This window comes from Tinamus guttatus, unplaced genomic scaffold (assembly GCF_059628265.1).
Source record: "Tinamus guttatus ecotype Peru unplaced genomic scaffold, ASM5962826v1 Tinamus_guttatus_pri_ptg001087l, whole genome shotgun sequence".
NCBI lineage: Eukaryota > Metazoa > Chordata > Aves > Tinamiformes > Tinamidae > Tinamus > Tinamus guttatus.
The window spans coordinates 2,639,708-2,663,207 of record NW_028289621.1 but is presented as its reverse complement, the minus strand read 5'-3'; the positions used below and the strand labels follow the sequence as shown (position 1 = coordinate 2,663,207).

Sequence of the window (23,500 nt, the reverse complement as noted above, 5' to 3'; positions counted from 1 at the left end):
CTTCAAAAGTTTCCCTGCTCTTCAAGCTGACACACCTGGCTGCATGACCAGTGAATCAAATAATGGAACAAATCAGGCTGAAAGATAGCCCAGCAGCAAAAAATATTCATTGCTGGGTTATTTTAGACACACACATGTGTAAGTATTTTTCATACACACATAAAGAAACACCTATTTTTCTGCTGGACGAGATCTAATCCAGTTCATCACATAGCTCAAATACCCATCCAGCATGCTGGGCAGGGTGGAGTAAGAAGCAAGATCAGTAATCATAGACAAGAACTGCTTAAGATGGCACTTTCCACCAAAGAAACTTATATGTATGGATATAAACGCATATGTAACAGGGTCATCAGCCCCTGTATTTTAGCAAGACTGCAGGAGCTGACAGGTTTCACAAACATCACAGTGTAAATCAAAAGAAAAACATTTTGTGCAATCACCCATAAATATAAAATCTTACCTTTTGCTGCCCTTAATAGAGACTGACGCCCAACCCCTAGCAATGTCTGCACACCAAGAACGCTCTGCGGGATCTCCTTGTCTAGAAGGGGTCCAAGCCTCTCACAGATCCGAAGAAGATAATCCGGAGGGATGTGTGCATTGACGGCCACCTAAACACACAAAAAACACATGTGTTTGGGGATCTTTTCAAGTGTCATGGAGCACTGAAAGACCAGAGCAGCAATTCGAGCTGCAGTAGCTGCGACTGCAGCAGGCTGCCCTTCAATAGCAACCAAACCCCCTGAAACCCAGAGGCCTCTGTGCAATGCTTTGAGTAAAGTACGGCCTGGGGACCCTTCTCAAAAATCTGTTTTATCCTTCAAACCATTTTTTTGGAATACCATGTTTGTTGTTTAGCTGAAAGACCAGACATTCACATTCCGGTAAGCAGCATATGTGTAAAAAGCTAAAAAAATCTAAAGGTTATCCTGACAGCAGAACCCAATGTCTAGTGTTTAGCTACCAGAAATATGTGAGTCTTAAAAAGACTACCTAAGCAGGGTGCTAATTTGTCATCCCAAGAAAACATTCTTCTTTCCCTCGTTAGATAGAGACAGATTGTTTTCTTTAGAGATTTGTATTTAAAGACTATTTAGAGAGTAATAGTTTTTCCATCGGGCTGTTCAAAGAGCAAATCAGTCGTGCCTGGTGGCGCAGAATGTCCTGCACCTGCCTGACTTGTAAGGTATCTGCTAGCTGGCAGCAGACACTGCACAGCAGACATTTAGCTTATTTAGATCCTTCAACACATGGCATATGGTCACATTCATCTCCTTTTTAAAGATCAACATCACAGTCATTCCTCTCTTACATACACGGAACTAACGGCTAAGAAAAAAAAAGGGAAAAAGATACTTAGATTCTTGTATTAGGACGATTTATAATCACTGCATCTGTTGGTTGCGATATTATGAAGAAATAGATGATCATAAAGCAGATTTTGTTTTACCAAGCAATAAACAAATGTCAGATAATACTAAAGCAGTTCCAGTCTGGCCAAAATGTGACCAAGCCCCCTGTGCATCAGCTCTGCTACTGGGGTGCTGCAGCGGGAGCTACTTCAGCTCCCCTGCCCAACGAGCCCTAACCCGATAGAAAGAGGAAAAGGTTCCTGCAGGGTTCAGCAACCACCACCATGGGCTCAGAGAAGCATCAGAGCTGTGAGAAAGGAAGGAATGGGGCCTTTCTTCTTCTGTATTTTAAAGAGCAGAATGCCATCAGCTTAGCCCAGCAACACTGCCAAGATAGACTCCCAGGGATATTCCCAGCTCTTGCCCAGGCACATGGGAGGCAGCAGCACAGAGCTGGAGGAAGGGAAGCAGCAGGAAGGAAGGTACCTGCTTATTCAAAAAAAAATTGGTTGTTTAACTATGTCATCCAACAGATTATTACAATATGTCATTGAGAAATCATCCGTTCCAATTGGGCAATGGCAGTGGTGCTATGCGGCTCAGCGCAGTGAGTCATGTTTTACAATATACCAACCTGCATCACAAGCAGGATCAACACTGGCCCAGAAAGCCACAAATATGAGAAAACCAGAGAGAAAACAGGCTTTTCTAATGACACACATGAGTTATCACTTAACCGAAAGCAACCAAAACTCTTCCAAGCTCAACAGAAACTGCAGCAGAGTCAGGATTCTCTGCCCTTTAAATCACTACCTGTTAGAGATGCACAAACATCAGCAAACCACGTGGATGTCGTTGAGCTCTTCCAAAGCTCTGGGCTTTTCATGGAAATGGAAGAATTGCTCGTTTGCAGGCAAGGCCGGTGCACTGCCTGCGTTTCCACACTGTCCCGCTCCACGAACCTTCACACCTTGAGCCCTCCGGAACGACCAGCCCTGCCTGGTGAACGCTCCCTTCTGCCCCGGTGTCTCCAAGCACAGCAGGGCCCATTCCTCCAGCTGACTTCTCTGGGAACTGCTCAGCCCACACTAGCACCTTCCCAGCTGGACAGGCACTTAGACATCAGTGGGCAAGTACGATTTTTCTTTAATAGTAAATGACACGATACAACAGAAGTCAAAATGAGATAAAAAACTTATGTGAACTTTCATAGCTGTCCATCATTCTTACATCAACTCTGAAATATTACAAGTGTCTTAACATCACAAAATACATTGTTATTTTGTTCTGGACTCTTTTTATTACATAAAGTGCTGCTTTTTCAGTATCATCACCCTTGTACTATCTAAAGGGAGGTGCTGGATCAAGGCTGGCAGTGAGTTCCCTACTGCAGAGCCCAGGTCTACTTATGAAAGAGCAAAAACAACTTAAAAAGACGTCTCAAAGGCACATCAATTTGGCACATTATTCTGACATGGGGTGGTACCTTGTTGCACGAGCATTTGCAGACTAGGCCACTGTTTTATCCAGAAGAGTAAAGGGAGGGCACATCTCCACACACACAGACCTGCCGACAGTCCAGGATCAGAGCGGGGAGCATCCCTGGGCCTGCTGCCCGTTTGCCTGGGATATTCGGGCGTTAAGCGGCTCACCACCCCGGACATCTGGGCATCACTGCCCAGGCCAGGAACGCTGGCAAATCCATCATGCAGCCAAAGTCAAACCAGCAACTGAGCTGCTGAAGCACCTAGATTTGAGCGCTCTGTTTTGCTAAACTCCATACGAGTGTTTTCTAAATGACATTTAATACAGAGCGTGTTGCAAGGACGAGGCTCACGTCAAAGTGACCCTTTAACATATCCTGCTCCTTCCGATTTGCCACCTGCAGCTAGAACCGTGTCACAGTAGAACTGCATGATTCTCTGTACATTCACATGTTTCTACAAGCCAAAGCAGCCCAAATAAGCGACCCTTAATCTGAATATTAACATTCTTCTTATTATCAAACAGCTGCACGAGCAGACAGCAATAGAGGTAAATCCTTCTACATATTTTTCCATAATAACTCTCAGACAAAATGCTTCAAGCGAAACCCAGAGCAAAACAAACAAAGTTGTCTTTTCAGGTTCCCAAAAGAACTTGACACAAAAAATGTTCCTTTCACACTTGCATGACACAGCTGTATATGGGTTTTAAGCAGCTTTCCAAAACAAAGCAACAAACACACAGCCAAGGACAGCAAAAGTCTCACAAATCTCATTCTCATTAGAACAGGGACAGAAAAAGGCAAAGCATATCATAAGTTACAACCACATCTTCTACTCTGTTTTAGTCCAAATCCCTTACTGCAAAACTAAACAACACAAAGGATATTATCACCTCATCAAACATACTGGAAAATGGTAACACAGGCCTGAAATAGGCTTTATAAAGATTTTGTGAAAGAGAATACCATTTCCATGGTATTTTAAGTTAACACAGATGAGCTGAAAACACCCTATGCAACAGCAAGATCCACATACTGGGATATATAACAGAGGAAAATGTTCTTTTGCTTTAAGGTGTAAAAAAGCCTTTAAAGGTTAAAAATGTCAGAGCATGACAATCCCACAGCACCACAGAAGAGTCTTGTGATATAAGAACTACACAGAGCTTTATGTGTCTAAAACTTATCCAGAACTGGGTAGAGTGAATCAATCCTTTAAAAATCTACATAAAGAAACAGGACTGAATGTAATACAACGCTGCCAGCACTAACTAGCATGTCAGTAAATTGCTAGACAGGTAAGCAATGCAAGCAACAGGGAACTCTTGCTGAAGTCAGCGCTAGGAGACAGCCCTACCCCTAAGCCTGGTTCTGTTCCCATCGTTGGAATTATGATAGAATCGGCAGGACTACTAAAGCAAGGGGTCATCCCCGTGCAGCTAGGACAGGCCAGAAATGTGTTGGTCCCCACTGCAAACAAACCGACCCTGCTGGTTTCACTGCTGACAAATCCTCCTCCAAGGAATGTTTCAACAAACAGGAAACAAACAGAGAGTCTTTGTGATTATTACTTATCTGAAGGTGACGTCTGTCTTCCCAGGGATTAGAATCGGGTAGCTCCGAACGTGTTTTGGGCAAGCTAGTCAAGGCTTCCTGCGGAGCACAGAGCGGGACCGCGCGGTGGGAGCGACGCGGAGGGCAGCGGGGCCTTGGGAGGCCCCTTTGCCGCGGCTCCCCGCGCGGGCGGCAGCAGCTCCGGGACCTCCGTCCGCCTCCAGCTGCCGCAACAGCGATCGATTGACGACTGTATCAAAGAGCAGCAGAGAAGACAAGAGGCCCAAAAGGGCTGAGCGAGCAGGAAATTACTCAAGACCTTGAATGTGGAATCTCGGCACAAAAGGAAGACCAAATAGGAGACTTGCACAAGACATCAGTGATCTGCAGGAGTACATGAGTTATAAAAGCCATTACCCACTCAGTTTCTCCATACCACCAGATGACATTTTCCCAGGTGACAGAACTTCATTATCTTTCCGCTGCTAATACTGGGATTGGCAATATCTAAAAATAACAGCACCTCAGCCTCAGAGCTAGTTTAAATCAATGCAGATGGACAAGGCAGAAACCCAAAGCCAAATCCTATAAGCTGTTCCATACTAGCACGGCCACTCACAGATATAAATTCTCTACTTAAATGCACTGAGGATCACTGTCCAATAGCAGCTGATTTTCTACTTTTTTCTTTCTGAAAAAAAAACATAATTTCAGCACAGACACAAAAACCGAGTTCGCCAGAAGAGACAGCCCATCAGAAAGTTTCAGAAAACGAGGCCACGGTCAGTCATCTATCAAGAATAAACACAGCTAATTTCTAACAACACTGCACTGAGACTGTTCTGATACTGGAGGTTAATTCAGTTTGAATTGTCCATACAAGAGTTGACTCTACATGAGATTTCAAAGACTAAATAAAAATAGAACTACTAATCGAATGCAAGTTTTACTGAGAACCTGTAAAAGGACAGCGACACATTTCATGTCTCAAGATCACCAACAGTCAATAACAAAATAAAAATAGGTCTCAGGAATACAGATGTGCAATTGCCTATACTGGCAGCCACATGTTGTGTGCTAAAAGGACTTAAAACTGGGCAGAAAAGACAATGGGAATATAAATGTTTATTAAGCCAATAGCCTCTGTGCGGTTTTGCTCACCAGGTACAATTCTTAATAGGGCATCTTAAAGTACTTCTGTGCCTTGTGGTACCTGATATTTAAAATAAAAAGATCCAGGTCAAATAAGCCTCATCAGATGATGTCAGATTTTTGACTCAAAGTCCAAATAGAGTGGCAGTAAATATCACCTGATAAAAAAGCAGATTTATGGGCAAATATGCTGTTATATCTTTGTTTCCAAATACCCTAAGAGCAGCATCAGTTACTCAATGGCACAAGTAGCAGTGTATTTTCTGAAAAATACCAACGCTGACCTTAGCAGTCATATTCAGAACAGAAAAAAAAAAAAAAGTTGAAACTTCAGCAATTAGAACAGGAAAAATAGAGTCAGATTTGCAGGAGCAGAATATTGGGAAAGGAAGCAAAGACACAAAAAAATTCACTTCTCTGAATTTGTGAATTCCCACTGTTATCTTGAGCCTGTCTGGCTAGTGTAGTTGCAAAACTTGGCAAAGATTTTAACTGAATTTGAGTGGTCAAAAAGAAAGACTGTGTAGGAAAAGCTTCATCCCTATTACTAGCATCTGTAATTATTTTTGCTTTATTACGTGACCAAGTTAATTACAAACAAGTTCCGAATTATTTACGTGCTTCACAGTGTTGCCTTTGGTCTAAACATGACATTCAAACATCTAGCCAGCTCTCCCTGGCACCTGAAGCCAAGTAAGTAGTCCAGGTAATGTACAGTCATATGCATTTAAAGGCCTAAATTCCAACTACATCAAACCTGAGCAATATCAAGAAAAAAGCTTTTCCTTCAACATGCTAAACAATGAAACCATCATTTTGAGGATTAATAGAAAGAAGCACATTTCAAACCATAGAGTGTCAGCCCATCTTGCCATAACAATTCAGTTACAGTCCTGTTTCTTAGTATAAATCATATTAAATAATAATAAGTAAAGGAAAATATAAAAGGACTGATTATTCAAAATAGGAAAAAATAATTTCATAATAAATTTCAATAATTCTATAATCCAATAGCAGTTTCCAACTTATTCCAAGCCTTACTTTGCACCAGCTGTTTCTTGTTTTCTGAACTTTTAGTGAAAAGTAAATGGCTTCAACACTACCACCTAATATCCAAAAAAAAATCTTTTTAAGGCCTTCCTTGTCATGCTCCTTATTACGAAAAGAAAAATGCAGACATGAATGTAACAGATAAAGGAAAAAAAAAAAAAAAAGCATGCCTGAAATCAGACTTCATTGCTTCCACTGTTAGCCTTCCTCTCAGGTATGGGTCACAGGCCTAAATTAGATTGTGGGTTTCCTAGGAAAACCACAGAGCATTAAATGTATTGAATGCTGCACTTATTTCATTTCTGCTCATTCAATATACAGTCCCGGAATTATCCAGAAAAGGGAAGATGGAAGCACAGTGTTCAATTCCTAATACACTTTGGAAAGGCTTAAAATGTATCTTTGGCTACAACCATCTCAACTCAAGACAAGCAGCTCTCCCATCCGCATCCAAGCTTCTCAAATGCCGCTAAAGCGGAAAGCGAGGGATTGAGCAAAGTACAAAAGTTCGAGCAACAATGTCAAAACATCACATCACTCTTTCACGGCACAACGGGAGAGGAAAAACAGTGGGTATTTTCAAAGGCTTGCAGGTGAGGAGCTGGCAGTGATCACATGTAAGCAGCACTTCAGAACTGCAAAAACTCTCCGTCAGTTTACAACCTTCCACCAGGGCCCTACATTATTAACCACTACTTCTAACAATAAAAGTCATTTGTACCCCTCAGAAACAACAAACACCGCTTTCTAGCTTTGCTGCTTCCACACAGAGGTCAATGAAAACGATGACCTCAAAAAATGGCATGGGGAGGTCCTGGAGCCCTCCTGGCTGCATGTGGCCCTCTCCCAATGACAGACAACTGTTTACAGCTAGCAAAAGCCACATCCATATAACCCACGGCCTTTTAATGGTTTCAACATTAAAAATTAAAAATCCTTTTTTCCCCCCTTCCCTTGCGGAGTCAGCCAATAAGGTGCGATGGAGGCCGTGGTGGAAGCCAGGAATCCCTGAATCACTGGGCCTGCCTGCCCCTGGCGTGGCCGGGGGCCCGGGGCAGCCCCAGGCACCGCGAGGGGGGCACTGAGAAGCCAAAACCGTTTCCCCAAACGCCGAACTGCTTCCTGCCCTCTGCTGATGCCCGGGAACTGCATTAGGGCGACGCTCGCGTTTTCCTCTCGGTGGGAGAGGAGGAAACGCGGAGCTGGGGGGTCTGTCTGCCCCCAGCGGGGACATTTCCGACGGGGATGTTTCCACAGGGGACATTTCCGCGGGGAGGCTCTTCCGCGGGCCCTCCCTGCGCCAAGCGGCCTCCCGAGCGCTGCCAGCGCCGCGGGGGAGCGGCAGGGCGCGATGGGCGGCGGGGGAGCCTCGCTGAGGACGGCGCAGCCCCCCGCGACCAGCCCCTGCCCCGTGGCCCCGGGACTCCCGGGGCCGGGGCCACCGGGCCAGCCGCGGCGCCAGCCCCTGCGCACGCAGCGGCGCAGCCAATAGGAGGGCGCCTTGCATCGCCGCGCGCCGCGCTGCCGCTTGTTAGGCGCGCCGCCATTCGCCGCGGCCCTGGCCCCTGCTACGTGCCCTCAGATAACCCTCCCGCTCCCCCCCACGGGCGCAGCCGGCACCGGGCGCCCCCGCGGCGGCGGCGGGGGGAGGCAGAGGGGGTCGCGAACCCCCCCACTCCGCCCCAACCGGCTCCCCCGGTGCTGACAGCTCCCCCCACAGCCGACACCGGCCCCGTCACCCCCCGCTATAACCGCCCCCCGCCCCGACCCGCCAGCGCGGCCCGGCGGTCGCTGTCCCGTGAGGGACGGTGCGACCCGGGCGGGGGGTAATTTATTAGGGCGCGGGGTAAAGGGGTCCCGCGGTCTCACCAGGTCCTCGAAGCTCCTGCGATGCTCCTTGCCCTGCCAGTCCAGGCGCCGCGGGATCAGCTGCGGGAGGCGACGGGAAGGAGGAACCGGGCGGTGGAGGGGGGGGAGGTTGGGGACAGCGTTCAGACCCCGGCCGGACCCCGCACGCACCGAGCCCTCCCTGAGGCGGAAGCCGGCGGGACGGGACAGGCACCTCTTGCCCCCAGGCAAAGAAACCTCCCCCCGGGGCAGCTCCCGGTCGGGGGGCTCTTCCTCTCCCCCCACCCCCCGCCTGCCGCGGGGTCTCCGGGATGGGCTGGGTTAGACGGGGCAGGGCCACCCCCCATCCCGAAACCGCCACCACCACCGTGGGCGCCGCTGTCACCCCCTGACCGCCCGGGGCTCCCCGTGCCGCCCCTCGGCGCTCCGCGCAGCCCCGCGCGGGCGGCCGCCCTACCTGGTGCTCCTCGAGCTCCTCCACGAGCACCTGCGGAGAGAGGCGCAGCGCGCGCGCACACAAAGGACGTGAGTGCCGCGGCCGCCGCCCGCTCCTCCCGCCGCCCCCCGCCTCGCCGCCCCGGCCCCGGCTTCACCTGCGCGGATTTCTTGCACGGTCCGGACTGCAGGAACCGGGCGATCAGGTAGTAGAGCTCTGCGGGGAGGGCGGCGGGCAGAGGGGGGACACGGTTACCTCAGCGTGCGGAAGGGAGGGAGGGGATGGGGGGGGGGACAGGGGGGACGTCGGCGAGGGAGGGGGGCAGCCCCCGCCGCCGGCCATACCCACCGGCTTCGAGCTGGCTCGGGGCGGCCGCTGTCGCCATCCTCCTCCTCGGGAGGCCCGCGGGGGAGGGCGGAGGCGGCGGCTGTCGCCGCGGGGCGAAGGCGCCCTCAGTGCGGCCGAGCTCCCCGGCGGGAGCCGCGGTGCGTGTGCGCGGCGCTGGCCCCGCTCCGCCGCCCGCCCGGCTTCATGGTGGCATCGCCGGTCGCCCCATAGAGATCCCGGCCCGAGCGGCAGGAGCGCAGCCGGGCTGCAGCGCGCGCCGCCCGCCGCGCGGGGGCGACGCGCGCGACGGCGCCGCGGGGGAAGCGCCGCCGCGGGAAGGACGCGCCGCGGCGGAAGGGAGCGACGCGGAAGCGCTGACGGCGGCGGGGGCGACGCTCTAGCGCGCGCCGCCGCTTCCGGCCGCCAGCTCGGTGGTGCCGCGGCCGCCCCAGCGGGCGCTTCCAGCTGCGCCGCCATTACGCGACGCGCGGAGGGGCCCGAGCGCGGAGCGAGGCCGCCGCGGCGGGGCCCGGGCGGTCGCGGCTCCCGCAGGGCGCCCTGAGGCGGCTGCAGGCGGGAGTGAAAATCGCGTTTTGTCCTTCCTTTCTAAGAAGCCGCAGGAATTTTAGAATCTGCGCGTTCATTTGGGGCAAATATGACTGAAATCCCTACATCTACGGGATTTCCAAACCACCGCAAGCTCTCCTGTGTTTGCTGACACCAAGCAGCAAGGCTGAGTTTAGAGACCTAACAACTGCCATTAGGAAAGGCCTAACCATAGGAGAAGGTCAGAGCAAGTGCACACAGGTTTATTAAGGACAGTGTTTTTATGGTGATACAGCAAACGGTTCAGGGAAAAAAAAAAAAAGTTCACAAGTTCTGCCCATGAAACTACTTTGTCAGGAAAAAAAATGACAATGTGTGTAAAGCTATTCAAGGCAAAATGCCATAATATGAATGTCAGGTGTTTGACAATAAGTGTCTTCGTGCTTGGGGGTCCTGAGCATCTGCATCTCCCACAAAAGTAGCTGGGAACGTTCGGGCTGGGTGATCAATACGGGTGCCTGCTCTTAACAGTCACATGGAAGTCAATGATACCCCCAAAGGGCAGAGTCCTGTGAAGGCTCCCGAATGTAGGACATAGGATGGCTGTAGGAGCCAAATTACATTTGTTTGCCCCTAGTGTCCTGGAAGTAAAAAATATGATTAATTATTAAAATATGATTCACCCTTCAAAGAAAAGAGTACAACATCGATCACCGGTGACAGTCTTAAAGGTAACATGTAATTTTTCCTATAGGAAGCATGTTGTTGGAGCATGGGAAATTACTTTGCTTAAGCAATAAGTTGCTAAAATGTATTAAGCGAGTTGACAGTGTTGTTTAATTTATATTTTGCCATATATCTGGCACTCCATATTAGAATTTCTTGAACAGTGTTCTGAGAGTTGGCCTTGGCAGTGTATCAGTTGCTGTCATAAATGGAAAATAGAACAAGGCAATTCATCTTCATGCTTTGAATACCAAAGGCAGAATCACAGTAAAGTGATGCTGTTGAAACATTAGGAATAGGTTCATTTTTTAGCATAGATTTATAGCTCATAAGCATGACTAGACATTTTGTGAAGTGCATTTTCAGAATTCTTCCTGGGCCTACTGTCAGGATATTAGTTCTTGCCTCTGTCTCCTGTTCTCAGTACACGAAGACCAGGTCTCATTAGCTGTCTTGGGAAGGAGTCAGATATATAACATTCAGTAGATCTGCATAATTCACCTATATTTCAGTATAAATGGAGAAGAAATTTGTTTGTGGCAGAAGCCTGGATTTAGTGGCCGCAATATCTCATTTCATCATTGTTGCCCTTGTTCAAGTTCTTGCTCTACTAATGAAAGAGTTTAAATAATCAAACCCAGCTTAACCAAAAACGCTGCCTTTCCAGCATTCCAGGAGCCTTTGAGGTTACAATACTGGCGCTTCCTGTGAGAGATGCCGTCCAAAATTAAAGTCCTGAAAACAAATTACCAGTTAGTAAAGAACGTTGTGCTGTCTTTGTCTCTGAGAGGTAATATTTTTCCCTCCTGTTCTCAGCACTGACAATTGCACACTTATCTTTTTAGGCATACCAGGAATACAAACAAAAAAAAATAGATAATATTTTATGAAATGGCTTGAAAAGTATGTGTCAGTCTTCCTGAGATAGATATGATTCTGTGTCAGGTGGAAATGCTGCACCATAAATATTACATAGCATCATATCTTGGCATGGTCCTGTGGTTGCTGTTACCTGATATATTTCTTCTTAATACGACATGTTTCCTTGGCACCTCTTGATTGGTGTCTTCTTGTAGCTCTCTACTCCTGGCTTGTATATGAGCTTGAAGGTGGCTCCACAGGAGGCTTTACCCCCCCACAGTAGGCCTGACTATTTTTCCAGGGCCTACCCAAAGCCAAAGGGCACCTACAGTCATTTTTTTTCCATGTTGCTGGTTCTGTGGCACCACAGCTTCCTAGTGTTCACATTCTACCCCTTGCTTTATTCTCCCTCAGGGTTCCCGTAAGGACTGTGATGGATTCATCTCCGGCTTCTGCAGGGTTCTCCCCTCCAGGAGTGATCGTTCTCTGGTGAGTAATGCCCATCTGCACCTTTAACTGTGCTTGCCCAGGAATTCGTTTCCACTGTGCACTGCAGCCACTCACAGATCTTCCCTGCAGCTCCGTGACTCATCTCTTTCTGGATCCTCTGCATCGTTTGGGCGAATGATAGTAAATCTTGTGAAAGCAAGATTTGATGTTAATGCTTACTCATACCTCTCCGAAGCAGAATTCTGTACGTAAATGCTATCGGAGGCAGTGGTAGTGAGTAGGTAAGATAAACATATTAAGTGACATGATAATTGCTAGTGAACAGCAGAGCTATTCAAAAGCAGAAATTCTTTAAGGAAGAAGCGGGATTGTAACAGATCCTTTCCATACTTGCATGAAAAAAAGGAAAAATTTAAAGGAAAAATTTTAAGAGTGAGAATCTTTAGCTAAAAGACTTCATTTTATTTATACTTCCTGTGAATATTTACATATGCCTGTACCTTAGCCCTGAAAGCTGTGAGGCCTACCCAGGATCCCTATCTCTCCATACAAATTCCCTGCATTTAAAAGGTGTTCTTACATTCACATTTGATGATTCTCTCTTGCCTACATGTTCACGCACTGTCCCACAAGTAGGACCGATCACATTCTGCCACAGTCAAACATTTGAAGCCCTGCAGAGGTACCTGCTTCTTCCCTGTCCCCCTTGCAAGACAAAGTCCACAGTCTTTATCAAAGCCTTCCTGATCCATAGGAAGCTTGAAAGGGTGAGTAACAAAAATAACAGATACTGGGAGAATATCACTGTAAAGGAGATCCTGTTGAAATTATTGATATGGGTCATAATTATATGATGTTGATTTATGATTTGGTGGATGTTTGTGCATTTTCTTGTGCCTCCATAGGATGTTGAGTACTGCTTGCTTTGCTCCCTGTATGCTGATACCTCTGGTCTCAGATGATACATGTGATTCCTCAACATATCTCTCTATAAAGGCTATTCCAGGTGAAAAGCTGTGAGGGGAAAAAAGAAAAGGGGGGAAAATATTTCTGCCATTGCAAAATTTACTTATTTAAACTTCTTTTAACTTTAATAAAGACCCTTGTAATTAACCCAGCACAGCTTTTGTCTGCAAAACTCCATTCTGACAACTCCTTTTCGTAGCACTGAAATCCCCACCTCTCCCAGCACTTATCACACTGAAAGCCTCGCTAAGGCACTAAGTGCAAGCACTTAGCACTAAGTCATTTGGCAGCTTTTAGCCTCTTTGATGTACCCAGGGCTTCAGTAGTGCTTGCATTCAGGGACCTTTTCATCCTGCAATCGTTAGCAGTCTCTACCTCTTCTGTGAGCTGGTGGGCCACCAAGTGCTCTATCGAGAGTAGAAAGTGGGAGTTAAGGCTGTAAAAGGCATATTTAAACCATGGAAGTCCATACACTTTCAGTTTCCTCAGCTGTGTGTGAAAACAAACACCTGAAAAATCAGAAAGGGAATGACACAAGTTCTATACCATAATAACAAAGCAACAAAAATGGCTAGGGCCAGAGGGCTGCGATAGAACATGGGAAGACACTACAAGGGGAGAGGAGTTGGAGAAAGTAGGGACAAGCAAAAGTGGCAGCCTGCAGAAAATGAGAAAATGTCATTTCTGTCCCCCTGGAATCTGCAGTGTGAGCAGCCAACAGAGAGATGATGTTAGAGGTACCAACTGAGATGGTGTTGGAGGCACAGCTGTGTCCAGCAGCCCTTCTTGGCAGCATTACAGACCATGGCATCCTGGAACTGCACTCTGCTCCACAGAGCTCCACCAGCTCCATCTCGCTGTGCTGGTAAAGGGGGTAGATTCTTCTACACTCACATGGAGCTACTTTTGCAGAAACCAAGTTCTGGCTGTGAGTAGCCTGGCGGGTAGTGTTGGTGTTGGGCAGCAAGGAGAAGTGTGAATGATAGCTTAGACTGGTTTCATGTGCTTTAGAGCCAGGAAGCTACTGTATTTCACTTAAACACAGAACCAAGGTATCTTCATGACATTCAATAAAGGGCTCAGAATTTTCTGTGAGCTAAAAGAATGCAGAATTTGTTAATTGGTTTTCAGCCATTTATTTTCTTTTTTTTTAAGAGGTAAGAAGCAGTAAAGATCCTGAAGTGCGAAAGGTTATTGCTTCAAGATGGTTAATCTAGCCCTCTCTACTAGAAGTAATATGTCCAAATTCATTTTCCAGCGTTATCTATTAAATGAGTTTGTAGCACACTTCACTCAGGATCTTACTGGGATAGTTCATAGAATCACAGAGTGATTTGGGTTTGAAGGGCCCTCTGGAGCCTCCTGCTCAAAGCGGGCCTAATGAGACCAGGTTTGGGCTTTATCCAGCCAAGTCTTGAGCACCTCCAAAAATGCAGACTGTGCAGCCTCTCTGGGCAACTGTTCCAGTCTTTGGCCACTGTGACAGTAATTTTTATTTTTATTTTTTGCTTAAATCAGTCTGAATCTCCTTATTTCCTTTGTCCTGACTTAGGACTGTTGCCTTTCATCCTATTGCTGTAGTTGACAGCAAATACAAGAAAGCAGAGCTTTTCCCCTATTTAATTTCGCCACTAAATTAAATCAAGTTATCCTTAGCCAGCTTGTAACACTGAGCAAAAGAAGCTCTATTTTAGTTTACTTACCACTACAGTTTCTTGGTGAGTCAAATTCTGCCCTGTCTCTTACAGCTTTAACATACCATAAATAAACATGTGATTGCAATTACCCCTAAACCAGGCAAAAAATGTAAAGTTGCGAATAAGAAAGCAAACTTTAGATTGGAATTAGTCCTGCAGATGTGCTAGAGGGAAACATGAGTTGTACATTCCTTTTTCAGAAGATGTAAATGGGAATGTGTGTGTGCCCAAATCCATTGGGATCTAAGGGCTGTAGGAAGTTAGGCATTTTCATTTTTTTCCCCGCAGTATTTTCCATCCACCTTTCTTTACATGCATCGTGCTCATCTTGTATCTTACATATATGGCCAAATGCTGCAGGAGGATGTGAATTTTGTCAGAAGTGAAATCCAAGGCTTTTGCTTAAGTAATACAAAAATAAATGCTGTTCAGAAAGAGCTTAAGAATTGGTCCTTCCTACCATACAGTAAGATCCGTGTAGTTACTGTAAGCTGATCTACAAATGCAGTAACTGCAGATTAAATTTTGAGAGCTCATTTATTGTAAGTAAAAAGCAATGCAAAATAATTAACAAAATGGTTGAGGTTGTGGGTTTTGATGAGTCCTGTATGTAGATCAGAATCCTCCCTCATGGGAAAAATCTCAGAATTCTCCCACCTATTTGCATTTTATCCCTTTAAACACCTATTAAATAATAAAGAAATAGCGGCTGGATATTATACAAGATCTGGTCTAGGATTTTTGCTATTTTTAAATTTTTAATACGGTTGGATTTCCGTGCTGCATCGTAGCAATCTTTCCTCTAGATGGTGCCCCATTACCAACAGTGGTGTGTAATATTATCCCATACCAAAGGCTGTTGAGGAACAGGCAGGACGGAGCTCTCCTTTGTTTCCAAATTCTATCTCATAGTAGTTCATCTAAGTTCACGGATTACTTGCTTTGTAGAATGTAAATGTAGCGTTTCCTCCTTTGCACGTCCTGAAATCCGTTCACTAGCACATAAACTGCCACCTGTTTGGAACAGTATCATCTGTTACTCGGTGGACTGATCCATATCTCATATTTCTTGTGGCAGCCATTAGCTGCGGTGGCTGCTGCTCTGCTGTGCACGTCACTGGGGCAGTCGCGCTCGCTTTTGTTTGCGTACTTCTCAAATTCATTCTCTCTGGATTTTAAGGAACGTTTATTTTACATAGAGAAATGCAAATTTTCAAATATGGATGAAATGCATAGAAAAACAAGCAATGGTAATTTGTGTACCTATGCACTCATAGCTCTGTAAAAGGAGTGATGAGGCAAATAATGTTGCTATTCCGGTAAAATCTGTGACAACAATCCTGAATCTCAACATTATGCCTGAAATAGTGTGCAAGTCAGCAAGTTCCCTAAGTAGGAAAATTAATAATAGTTGCAAGAGGCAAAGTAGTTTTCACTGCAGTTGCACTCGTCTGCATCCGTGTCCAGGGGCCCGATCCTGCCTGTGTCACCCGAACCATCCGGAAGCTCCGTGTGCGACATTCCCCAGTCGTGCAGCACATTCCCCCCGTACAAACGGCCACTGCTCCCGTCCCAGTTCCCATGCTGGGGCTTTAACGAGGCACGGAAGGGCTCTCCCCCCTAGAAATAATACCTGGAATTTGCTGGGTGAGCTGATTCACAAACTGCAAATCTTATACAGTTTTTTAGATGAGTATTTTCTCTCTAGGGCCCAATCCTGCATTTCCAACTTGCCCAATCTCTCAGGAGCAGAAATATCCCATAGCTTCCCTGTCTGGGCACACTAAGCCTGGCTCTGTGGCTTGGAACTCCTCACGTTGTCACAGCATGGCTGCGTGCACAAATTTTAGTGCCACTCTATCAGCTAAATATATGTAGGTTATGTCCATATGCATCTTTATACATTTTCCCTGGAGGATTTGAATGGTTTAATTTTGTAGGTCACTTTTTAAAAAAAATGCTAGCTGTTTTTGTTAAGGTGCCCACAGGCCTCATAAGAGTTTTAAGATTATGTATATTTATTGAAATATTGAAATATTGAAATATTTATTGAAATATTGAAATATTATGTATATTTATTGAAATAAAAATAAGTATAAACTGTTTTGGAGTATTTATTATATTTATTGATATACTTATCATGTAGTTGTGGCAAATAAACTCTTCAGTATTTTGGGGAGATAGGGTCTTGTAAAAATAGCAAGTAAATATATTCCTACATGAATTTGTGGTTTAGAAGACTGTTGTATAAGCTTGCCCACCATAGTAGGAGTTTAGAGTGATACCAAGGCAACTGAAATACACTGGCTGTGGGGAGGAAGGATGGCAAGGGGTGTAATTTGCTTTCCAAAACACGAATAAAATGAATGGGAACCCGCACGGTGGCTTCCCCAGCCCGGAGCCCCTGCCCGTCCTGGCCGGGCGTCTCCGCTGTCACACTGAGGAGGTCCCTTCCATGCCAGGTGCTTCCAGACGGAGTTACCTGCACTCAGCAGTGGAGTCTCCACGCGGAGCCAGGGCAGGTCAAACATCCCTGCAAGCTTCCATCAGCCCCTGACGGAGACCGCGCGCGAGATGGATCATCCCTGGATCCGCCAAGGAGCCACCACCGCGCTTTCCCGTGCACACCCCGAGGTTTAACAGCCTTCAGCAGGCCCATCTTACATTGCTAAATGCTCCTTGAACCCCAGTCAGCCACTTCCCAGAGTTAATTATAGCTGGCATCACGAAGTGCTTCCTTTGGGGATTTTAAATCCGTTTCCTGATCATTTCATTTCATGCCTGCTGGAGTCTGTATTATGAGAAGCAGTCCTTCCCTCTTCTTGTTTTTTGCGTGTATACCTGTATTATCTCCTCTTTCAGTCATCTCTTCCAAATAAGAGTTTAAACCCTGTTTAATCCCACCTCATATGGGAACTCTTACATATCGCTCGTCCTTCCTGCTGCTTTTCTCCCTGCCTTTCCAGCTCTTCTGAATCCAGTGCGAGGTGGGACTGGGACGCAAAACGCTCAAGCGGGTTCACCATGGACTCGTACAGTGGCACAATAACCCTTCTTTTTTATTTGTTCTCCATTTCCTCCCTAATAACTCTTTACGGTCTGTTTGCCTTTTGGCTGCCTCTGAGCACTGTGCATCGCTCTATGAAAATGTCAGCTCGGTGATGCCAGCATCTCCCCACTGGCTGCTCCGAGCCCGGCTCTCTCTGCGTGGTTGAGGGCTGCCCCCCTCGCCATATGCATCGCTTTGCATTTATCAGTGATTTCAGTCCTCCGTCTGTTCCTTTACTAGCGGCTCTGATTTAGACCATAGGTTACAAGCCAGAGTGAAATAATCAGGTAATTTCATATTTGAGTACCGACATGGAACTCCTGCTAAATGCTGTCATGCGCTGGAATTTGCTGCTGTTAATTTTATTAATTCCGTTTATAGCCTCTTCCACTGATTTTCATTGTGAGGTGATTCTCCAACTCCTTCCTCATTAAAAAAGCATTGCTATTTTGCTATGATGACCTTCCTTGATTCCTCTGTGGTGAATAGCAACCCACATAATTAAGTTTGGTTTTATACTTCTGTTGTTTAGTGGCCATATACAGTCTCCTATAGCCATCCTCTTTCCTCTATTGGGGGAAGGTTTTTTTTTTTTTAATATCCATAGAAATTTGATTTTCAACATTTTTTTTTCCTTCAGTTGTTAGGGTTTTAAATGCAGTTTCTAGAATATATCATGTCTGTCACCTTCATTTGGATAGGATTCACATTTTTGGAAGGCCGGTTTTACTTTATATACTGTCCTTTTCTGCAATCTTTACCCTGACTTTTATTTTATTCTTTAATATAGTCTCTTTTAATCTGCTATGTAGCTGTGCTAGAATGGGGTGAGGGAGCATCCCTTAAAGCCTTTTTTTGATAGAAGAAATAATTTAATTTGATCTCCAGTGAAGTATTTTCCAACACCTGCAACTACTTTGCCCTTTTGGCTGTTCCTTTTCTTTTACACCAGTAAAGAGAGCTTTTCTTCAGACTTTATGAAATACATGAGCTCTATATGGCTGACTGCTAGTCTGGTATTTAATGAAAAATAACACAGGAGGCCAATATATGTGAGGTCAAGATGTGAAAGGTAAATGGTGACCTTAAAGGCAGAACTCTAGTCCTTGGTCTTTGCTTTCACAAGGCATCGCCTTCCCATTGCTAAATTATAGGCAGATAAATGTGGAAGGCAATCGCACAAACTGGATATGTGAAAAAAAAGCCTCTCCTTTTTGATCTGCACATTCTCAAGCAGTTTACAAAGTCCAAAGGAATCCTCTCCAAAGCCTTTTGTCCTGGCCCATTTTGCTGTTGAACCCACCATCATTCCAGGTGCATCTCAGCATTCCTTCACGTCTCCTGTTCTTCCCCTCTGCCCATAATGCAGTCAGTCTCTTTTTTATGTTCATGTTCCTGCCGTTTTCCTCTTGGGGTTCTGCTCCTGCTGTTGTCCCATTTCCCACGTCTGCTGGCAGAGGTTTGTGCTCAGCGGTGGCCGAGCGGCTGCCCCGGGTTCGGGTGAAGAGCAGAGGTGCCAGGTTGGGCTCCGGCCCCGGGACCGAGGAGGAGGAGGAGGAAGGGCTGAGTGGGGCAAAACTGCAGCGTTTACGGCACGCGGCACCTTCTTATTCTGATCCACAGCAGTTCTTGTAGCAATTCCACCCCGTCCATCCCAAGGGCAAACAGCTCGATCTGCCCTTGTCTTTGGTGTCCTGCTAGGATCAATCCTGCTGCTTCAGCACCATCGCAAGGAGAAAATGGGCACTGGGGTGAAGAAGTCTTCAGAGCTGGTTATTTTTCTTTGTTCCGTGTAACCCACCTGCCTCATCTCTCAGGTTCCCCAGCTGAACACGGGATTTTTTCGTGCTGCATATGATTCCATATTCATTCTGACAATTTGCACACGAGGCTCTGAGCTGCCTTATCCACAAATCATTAGTGCAGCCCTGAGACCCAGCCACATCTGGGGCGACAGAGTTTGTTTAGTTTGACAATATGAATTTAATGAATAGGCTGCTTAGCACTGTAAACCATTTCCCTCCAATGGCTGCAAAATAAATGATGGGACATTTTCCAGTGCAATGCTGCAACCACCCAAAATACCACTATAAAATTCACAGGCACAAAATAGAATGACTGCATTAAGCAAGGCTTAGGGGGATTATAGAATTAAATTGGTTGCCCCTTCCACCCTTCCCCCAATCAAAGATATTAGAAATCTAAATACAAAAAGGGCTGTTAAATAATACAATGGCTTTCACAAAAACCCTATAAAAGCAAAGAAACGCATTGTTGGGGCTGCGGCTTTCTTCTAGACCTCTATTGTGTTTAGGCACCGCGTTTTGTTTTAGGCAGCTTTCTGTCGGGCAGCTCAAGGGCCGCGGGTAACCCATGCACCGCGTAAACGCAGGGGCTTCAACGCTGCGGCTGCGTGATTCCCGGGCACGAACAGGGAGGGAAGGCGGCTGCGCTGGTGCCCGGTGCCTCCGCCGAATGCCAGGGCCCATTTCGGTGCTCCCGTGCTGCTGCCCGCCGCAGCGACGCTGGCTGCAGCGCCGGCTCTGCCGCAGCCCCGCTCCATCCGCGCCGGCGGCATCCGCGCGCTGGGCATCCCCGGGCGTGCCGGCGTCCCTGCATGTTCGCAGCTGGGATCTGTTGATCTAAGGATGGTCTGTTCAAAATTTAAAAAAGAAAGAAAAAAAAATCCTGGATTTGCTTGAATTGTTTTCTAACTGTGCAGCAGAACAGCTGGCCATGCAAACAGTCATTCATATTGGAGGGCATCCATGTCATAGTTTTACGTTAATGTGTGGCACGCTGTGCTGGCTTTGATTAATTCAATGCTTAAATTAATAAATTAATTAATAAGTCTTAACAAAAATATTTTAAACCTTAAACATAAATATTTTAATTATATTACTAGTTTCAATATTTATTATATAATAAGCATATAAAATTAAATATTAATGCCCAACATGCTTACATAATACTCCTCACGTAAATGACTGCAGAGATACTTCCTTGCCAGGGAATTCTTTTCTTTTCCTCTTTTGTAACATAGTTACAGGCCCTCCCTTCCAAACGCAGTCCTGAAGCATTTTGAAGTCTTTATTTTAGTACAATTTGCTTCGCAATATAATAAATTCCTTAAGCTTGGAGTTGGGGGGTCCAAAAATGAGACACCTGTGCAATGACAAATAGGATTTGCAGAGATTTGAAGCTCCTGGGGACAAACCCCCTTTTGTTGTGGGTTATTCTGTGTGTGCGTAGCCGGCCAACCGCCCCAGCGCCTGGGGGAGACCTCGGAGCACAACTCCAGGACAAAGATAATTGTTGTTAATAAGTGTTAATTAGTAAAGCCACTGGGTTATCCTTGACCTTGAGCTGTTTCAAAGCCTTGTTGCAAAGACTGGGGAGGAAGGATAAGACAGGGCATTTTTAGGCAATCAGAACCATTAAAAATCATCTTTTGGGAAAGCAGACGTGGCTGAGGAGAGACCCTGGCTTGGCAGCTACAGGAGCAGATCTCCCCGGACGTGTGAGGCAGCCGGGAACCCCGTTTCAGTCTGGATGTTGCTGTGTCCTGCAGCTGTCTGCGCCCATCTCGGCTCATCCCCAGCACAGTCTGTGCACGAGGGCCTCGTTTCCTCCGTGCGTCACCTGGCACCCAGGACGCTTCCTCAGACAGATTCAAACTGAAGTTTCAAAGTATTTTGCGACACTATAAAAAAACAGGAGCTGCCTCGGACACTGACTGTTTGTGACAGGTGTAGCCTAAAAGAAAACCAAAAAGGTACCGTTTCCAAACCTGAAAAATATCGCTATGGCAGCAAAATAACTTTCCTTCAAACGAAACGTGCTTTAGAAAGCAGCCCTACATGCTCAGGGAACCAAAAGTAAGTGAATAAATATTATCTTTCTTTTCCTAAGCTTCCTAAGCACTTAGCCTATTATCAGATGCCAAATTAGATTTTAAAATTTCAGTTTCTGTCCCAGGTGAAATATAAACCAAACACAACCAAATCTCCACCAATAGGACAAATTCTCAAAAATGAATCCAGCGGTCAGAGAAATAAAGAGACTTAAAGGGAAGGATGGAAGAGCAAGAGAAAGAATAAGAAACCACTGCTACTCGAACAACTTTTTTGCGCTTTTGCCCCTTTACTTCCAAGGACAATTTTAATAATGGCAAATGCAATGCAGTTAAGGCCCATCTTTTCCTCTCTGGAGTTAAAATGTCTCAAAACCTGTCCCTACAACTCCTGTGATACTCACCTCATCAACAGACCAGCACCTTGTGCCACCACCATGGCTGATGTTCAGCTGAGAGGAGACTGCCCTAGTTGCTCTGCTGCTTTTCACCAAGAAATTGTAAGTTGGTTAGAAAAAAAATGGGTGCCTAGACAGCCAAGCAAAAAAATCCTGATGCCCATTTCCCTCTTAACTGCAGTCCACTGTTGTATTTGCATTTCTGCTACCAGAACAGCAGAATATGCCACTTTCTAGTTCAGACCACAGCTTTTCCAAATGATTAAGCTGCAGTTTACATGTCTGCTTATTTTTTAAGCTAAGTAGTAGTACCTAATACTAATATAAATCACTGTAACATCCCTAAAGCCAGGGCAACCTCTTCTCAAGCCTTCTGTAATATTTCACCCTTTAAAATTAAAAACTGTATATTTAAGTTTTCTTTAGAACTCTGTGGCCAATTTGCCTATTCTTAGAGCAGAAACGGACGCTGCCTTTAAGACTTGCCAGGTTTTTGCAGACTGTTGCCCCACAGATAGTTTGTGCTGCCGGGACTGCCCCCGTGGTGAGGGGGGCACCGCAAAACCTGCTTCTCCCAAGGAGCAGAGATTTTCATAAAGAAATAGAGGAGATACAGACATGCTAAATGCAACAGCTATAATTATTATAGTGACCCAAAATATGAGTATCTGAGCATTCCCAGTGAAAGCGGTGCTGTTCTCAGCATATGGGAGTGATTTGGTACGGGGATGGCTTGGAGCCGGCTGATTTTGCTTGTATAAAGCATGTTGTACAAAGCCAACTTGCCAAAGGTGCATGATAAGCGAGGGGATAAAAAAGAACAGATGTGAGAGAGATTTTCTGTGAGTGCACTGCAAAAGCAGGGTTTCCGGACCAAGAAGGATGTTTTTTCCTTCTGAAGTCATATACAAAGTGGATCAAAACAGACATCTTCATTTTCTAGAAACCACAGACATGCCGGCTTGGCAGGAGCCTCACGGCTTTACCCCCTAGGACAGGAGGAGAATGTTTGCACAATCAGTGGCAGACTTTTATCTACTCCATATTAAAAATGAAAAGGAAATTTCTCAGCCCCAACAAAACCTCCACCAATGCTTATCTGTCTTTCCATTTGGGAAGTTTCCTCAAATCTAAATCTCCTTTGCTGCAAATTAATCCAATTAATTCTTGTCTCCTTTAAAATCCTCCGTTCAATGCACTGGAAAGTGAGCCTGTTTCACCTCTGCCTTTTGTTTTCCAGAAGGAACCTGCCTTACCTCTGGAGATTGTCCTTTCCTGTCATGTTTCCCAGATACCCTCCTTTGTGGTTGTTCTCCATGGAACTTCTCCAGATGAAGTCTCATGTGCAAAACTAGATGAGACTCTAATGCTCAGACCTCAAAACCACGAGGCCAAGTCGGCGTCTGGCCTCTCCTGTCTGACCTACCTGCAGTTGCAGGTGCTTCACAGGGCCGGATTTGTCACATCTGCCTTGTCACTATGGTCCCCATCCTGGCACTTGGTGCTCCTCTGCCCCAAGCCCCCAGCAGTGACTCAGGATAGTCGCTGAGCATCTCATTGCGCTCCCCACGTTGCATTATCGGGTGAATTCACCTTCTTGGCCTCCAACACTTCGTATTTCTTGTCCAGACATTGGTGGGAACCCCTCTGTGGGCTGCCATTTGAGATGCTCTTGCAGCCTTGTCACCCGGAGCATCCCCTCAGCTTGCCCACAGTAACGCTGCCTGCAAACGACACTCTCAGGAC

At 46.2% G+C, this 23,500-nt stretch overlaps 1 protein-coding gene across 1 annotated transcript in view; it reads right to left on the bottom strand.

The window, feature by feature from the left end:
* The window catches only part of BRWD3 (bromodomain and WD repeat domain containing 3), a 49,596-nt gene extending 40,233 nt beyond the window's left edge, over window positions 1-9,363 (bottom strand). The window contains exons 1-5 of the mRNA XM_088538508.1: window positions 9,230-9,363; window positions 9,039-9,097; window positions 8,903-8,932; window positions 8,467-8,526; window positions 464-614 (exon numbers count right to left, since the gene is read on the bottom strand). Coding sequence (XP_088394634.1) covers window positions 464-614; window positions 8,467-8,526; window positions 8,903-8,932; window positions 9,039-9,097; window positions 9,230-9,266 — 337 coding nt within the window. The 5' untranslated portion in view covers window positions 9,267-9,363. The remainder of the gene's footprint in view (window positions 1-463; window positions 615-8,466; window positions 8,527-8,902; window positions 8,933-9,038; window positions 9,098-9,229) is intronic.
* Between the last annotated feature and the right edge of the window lie 14,137 nt (window positions 9,364-23,500).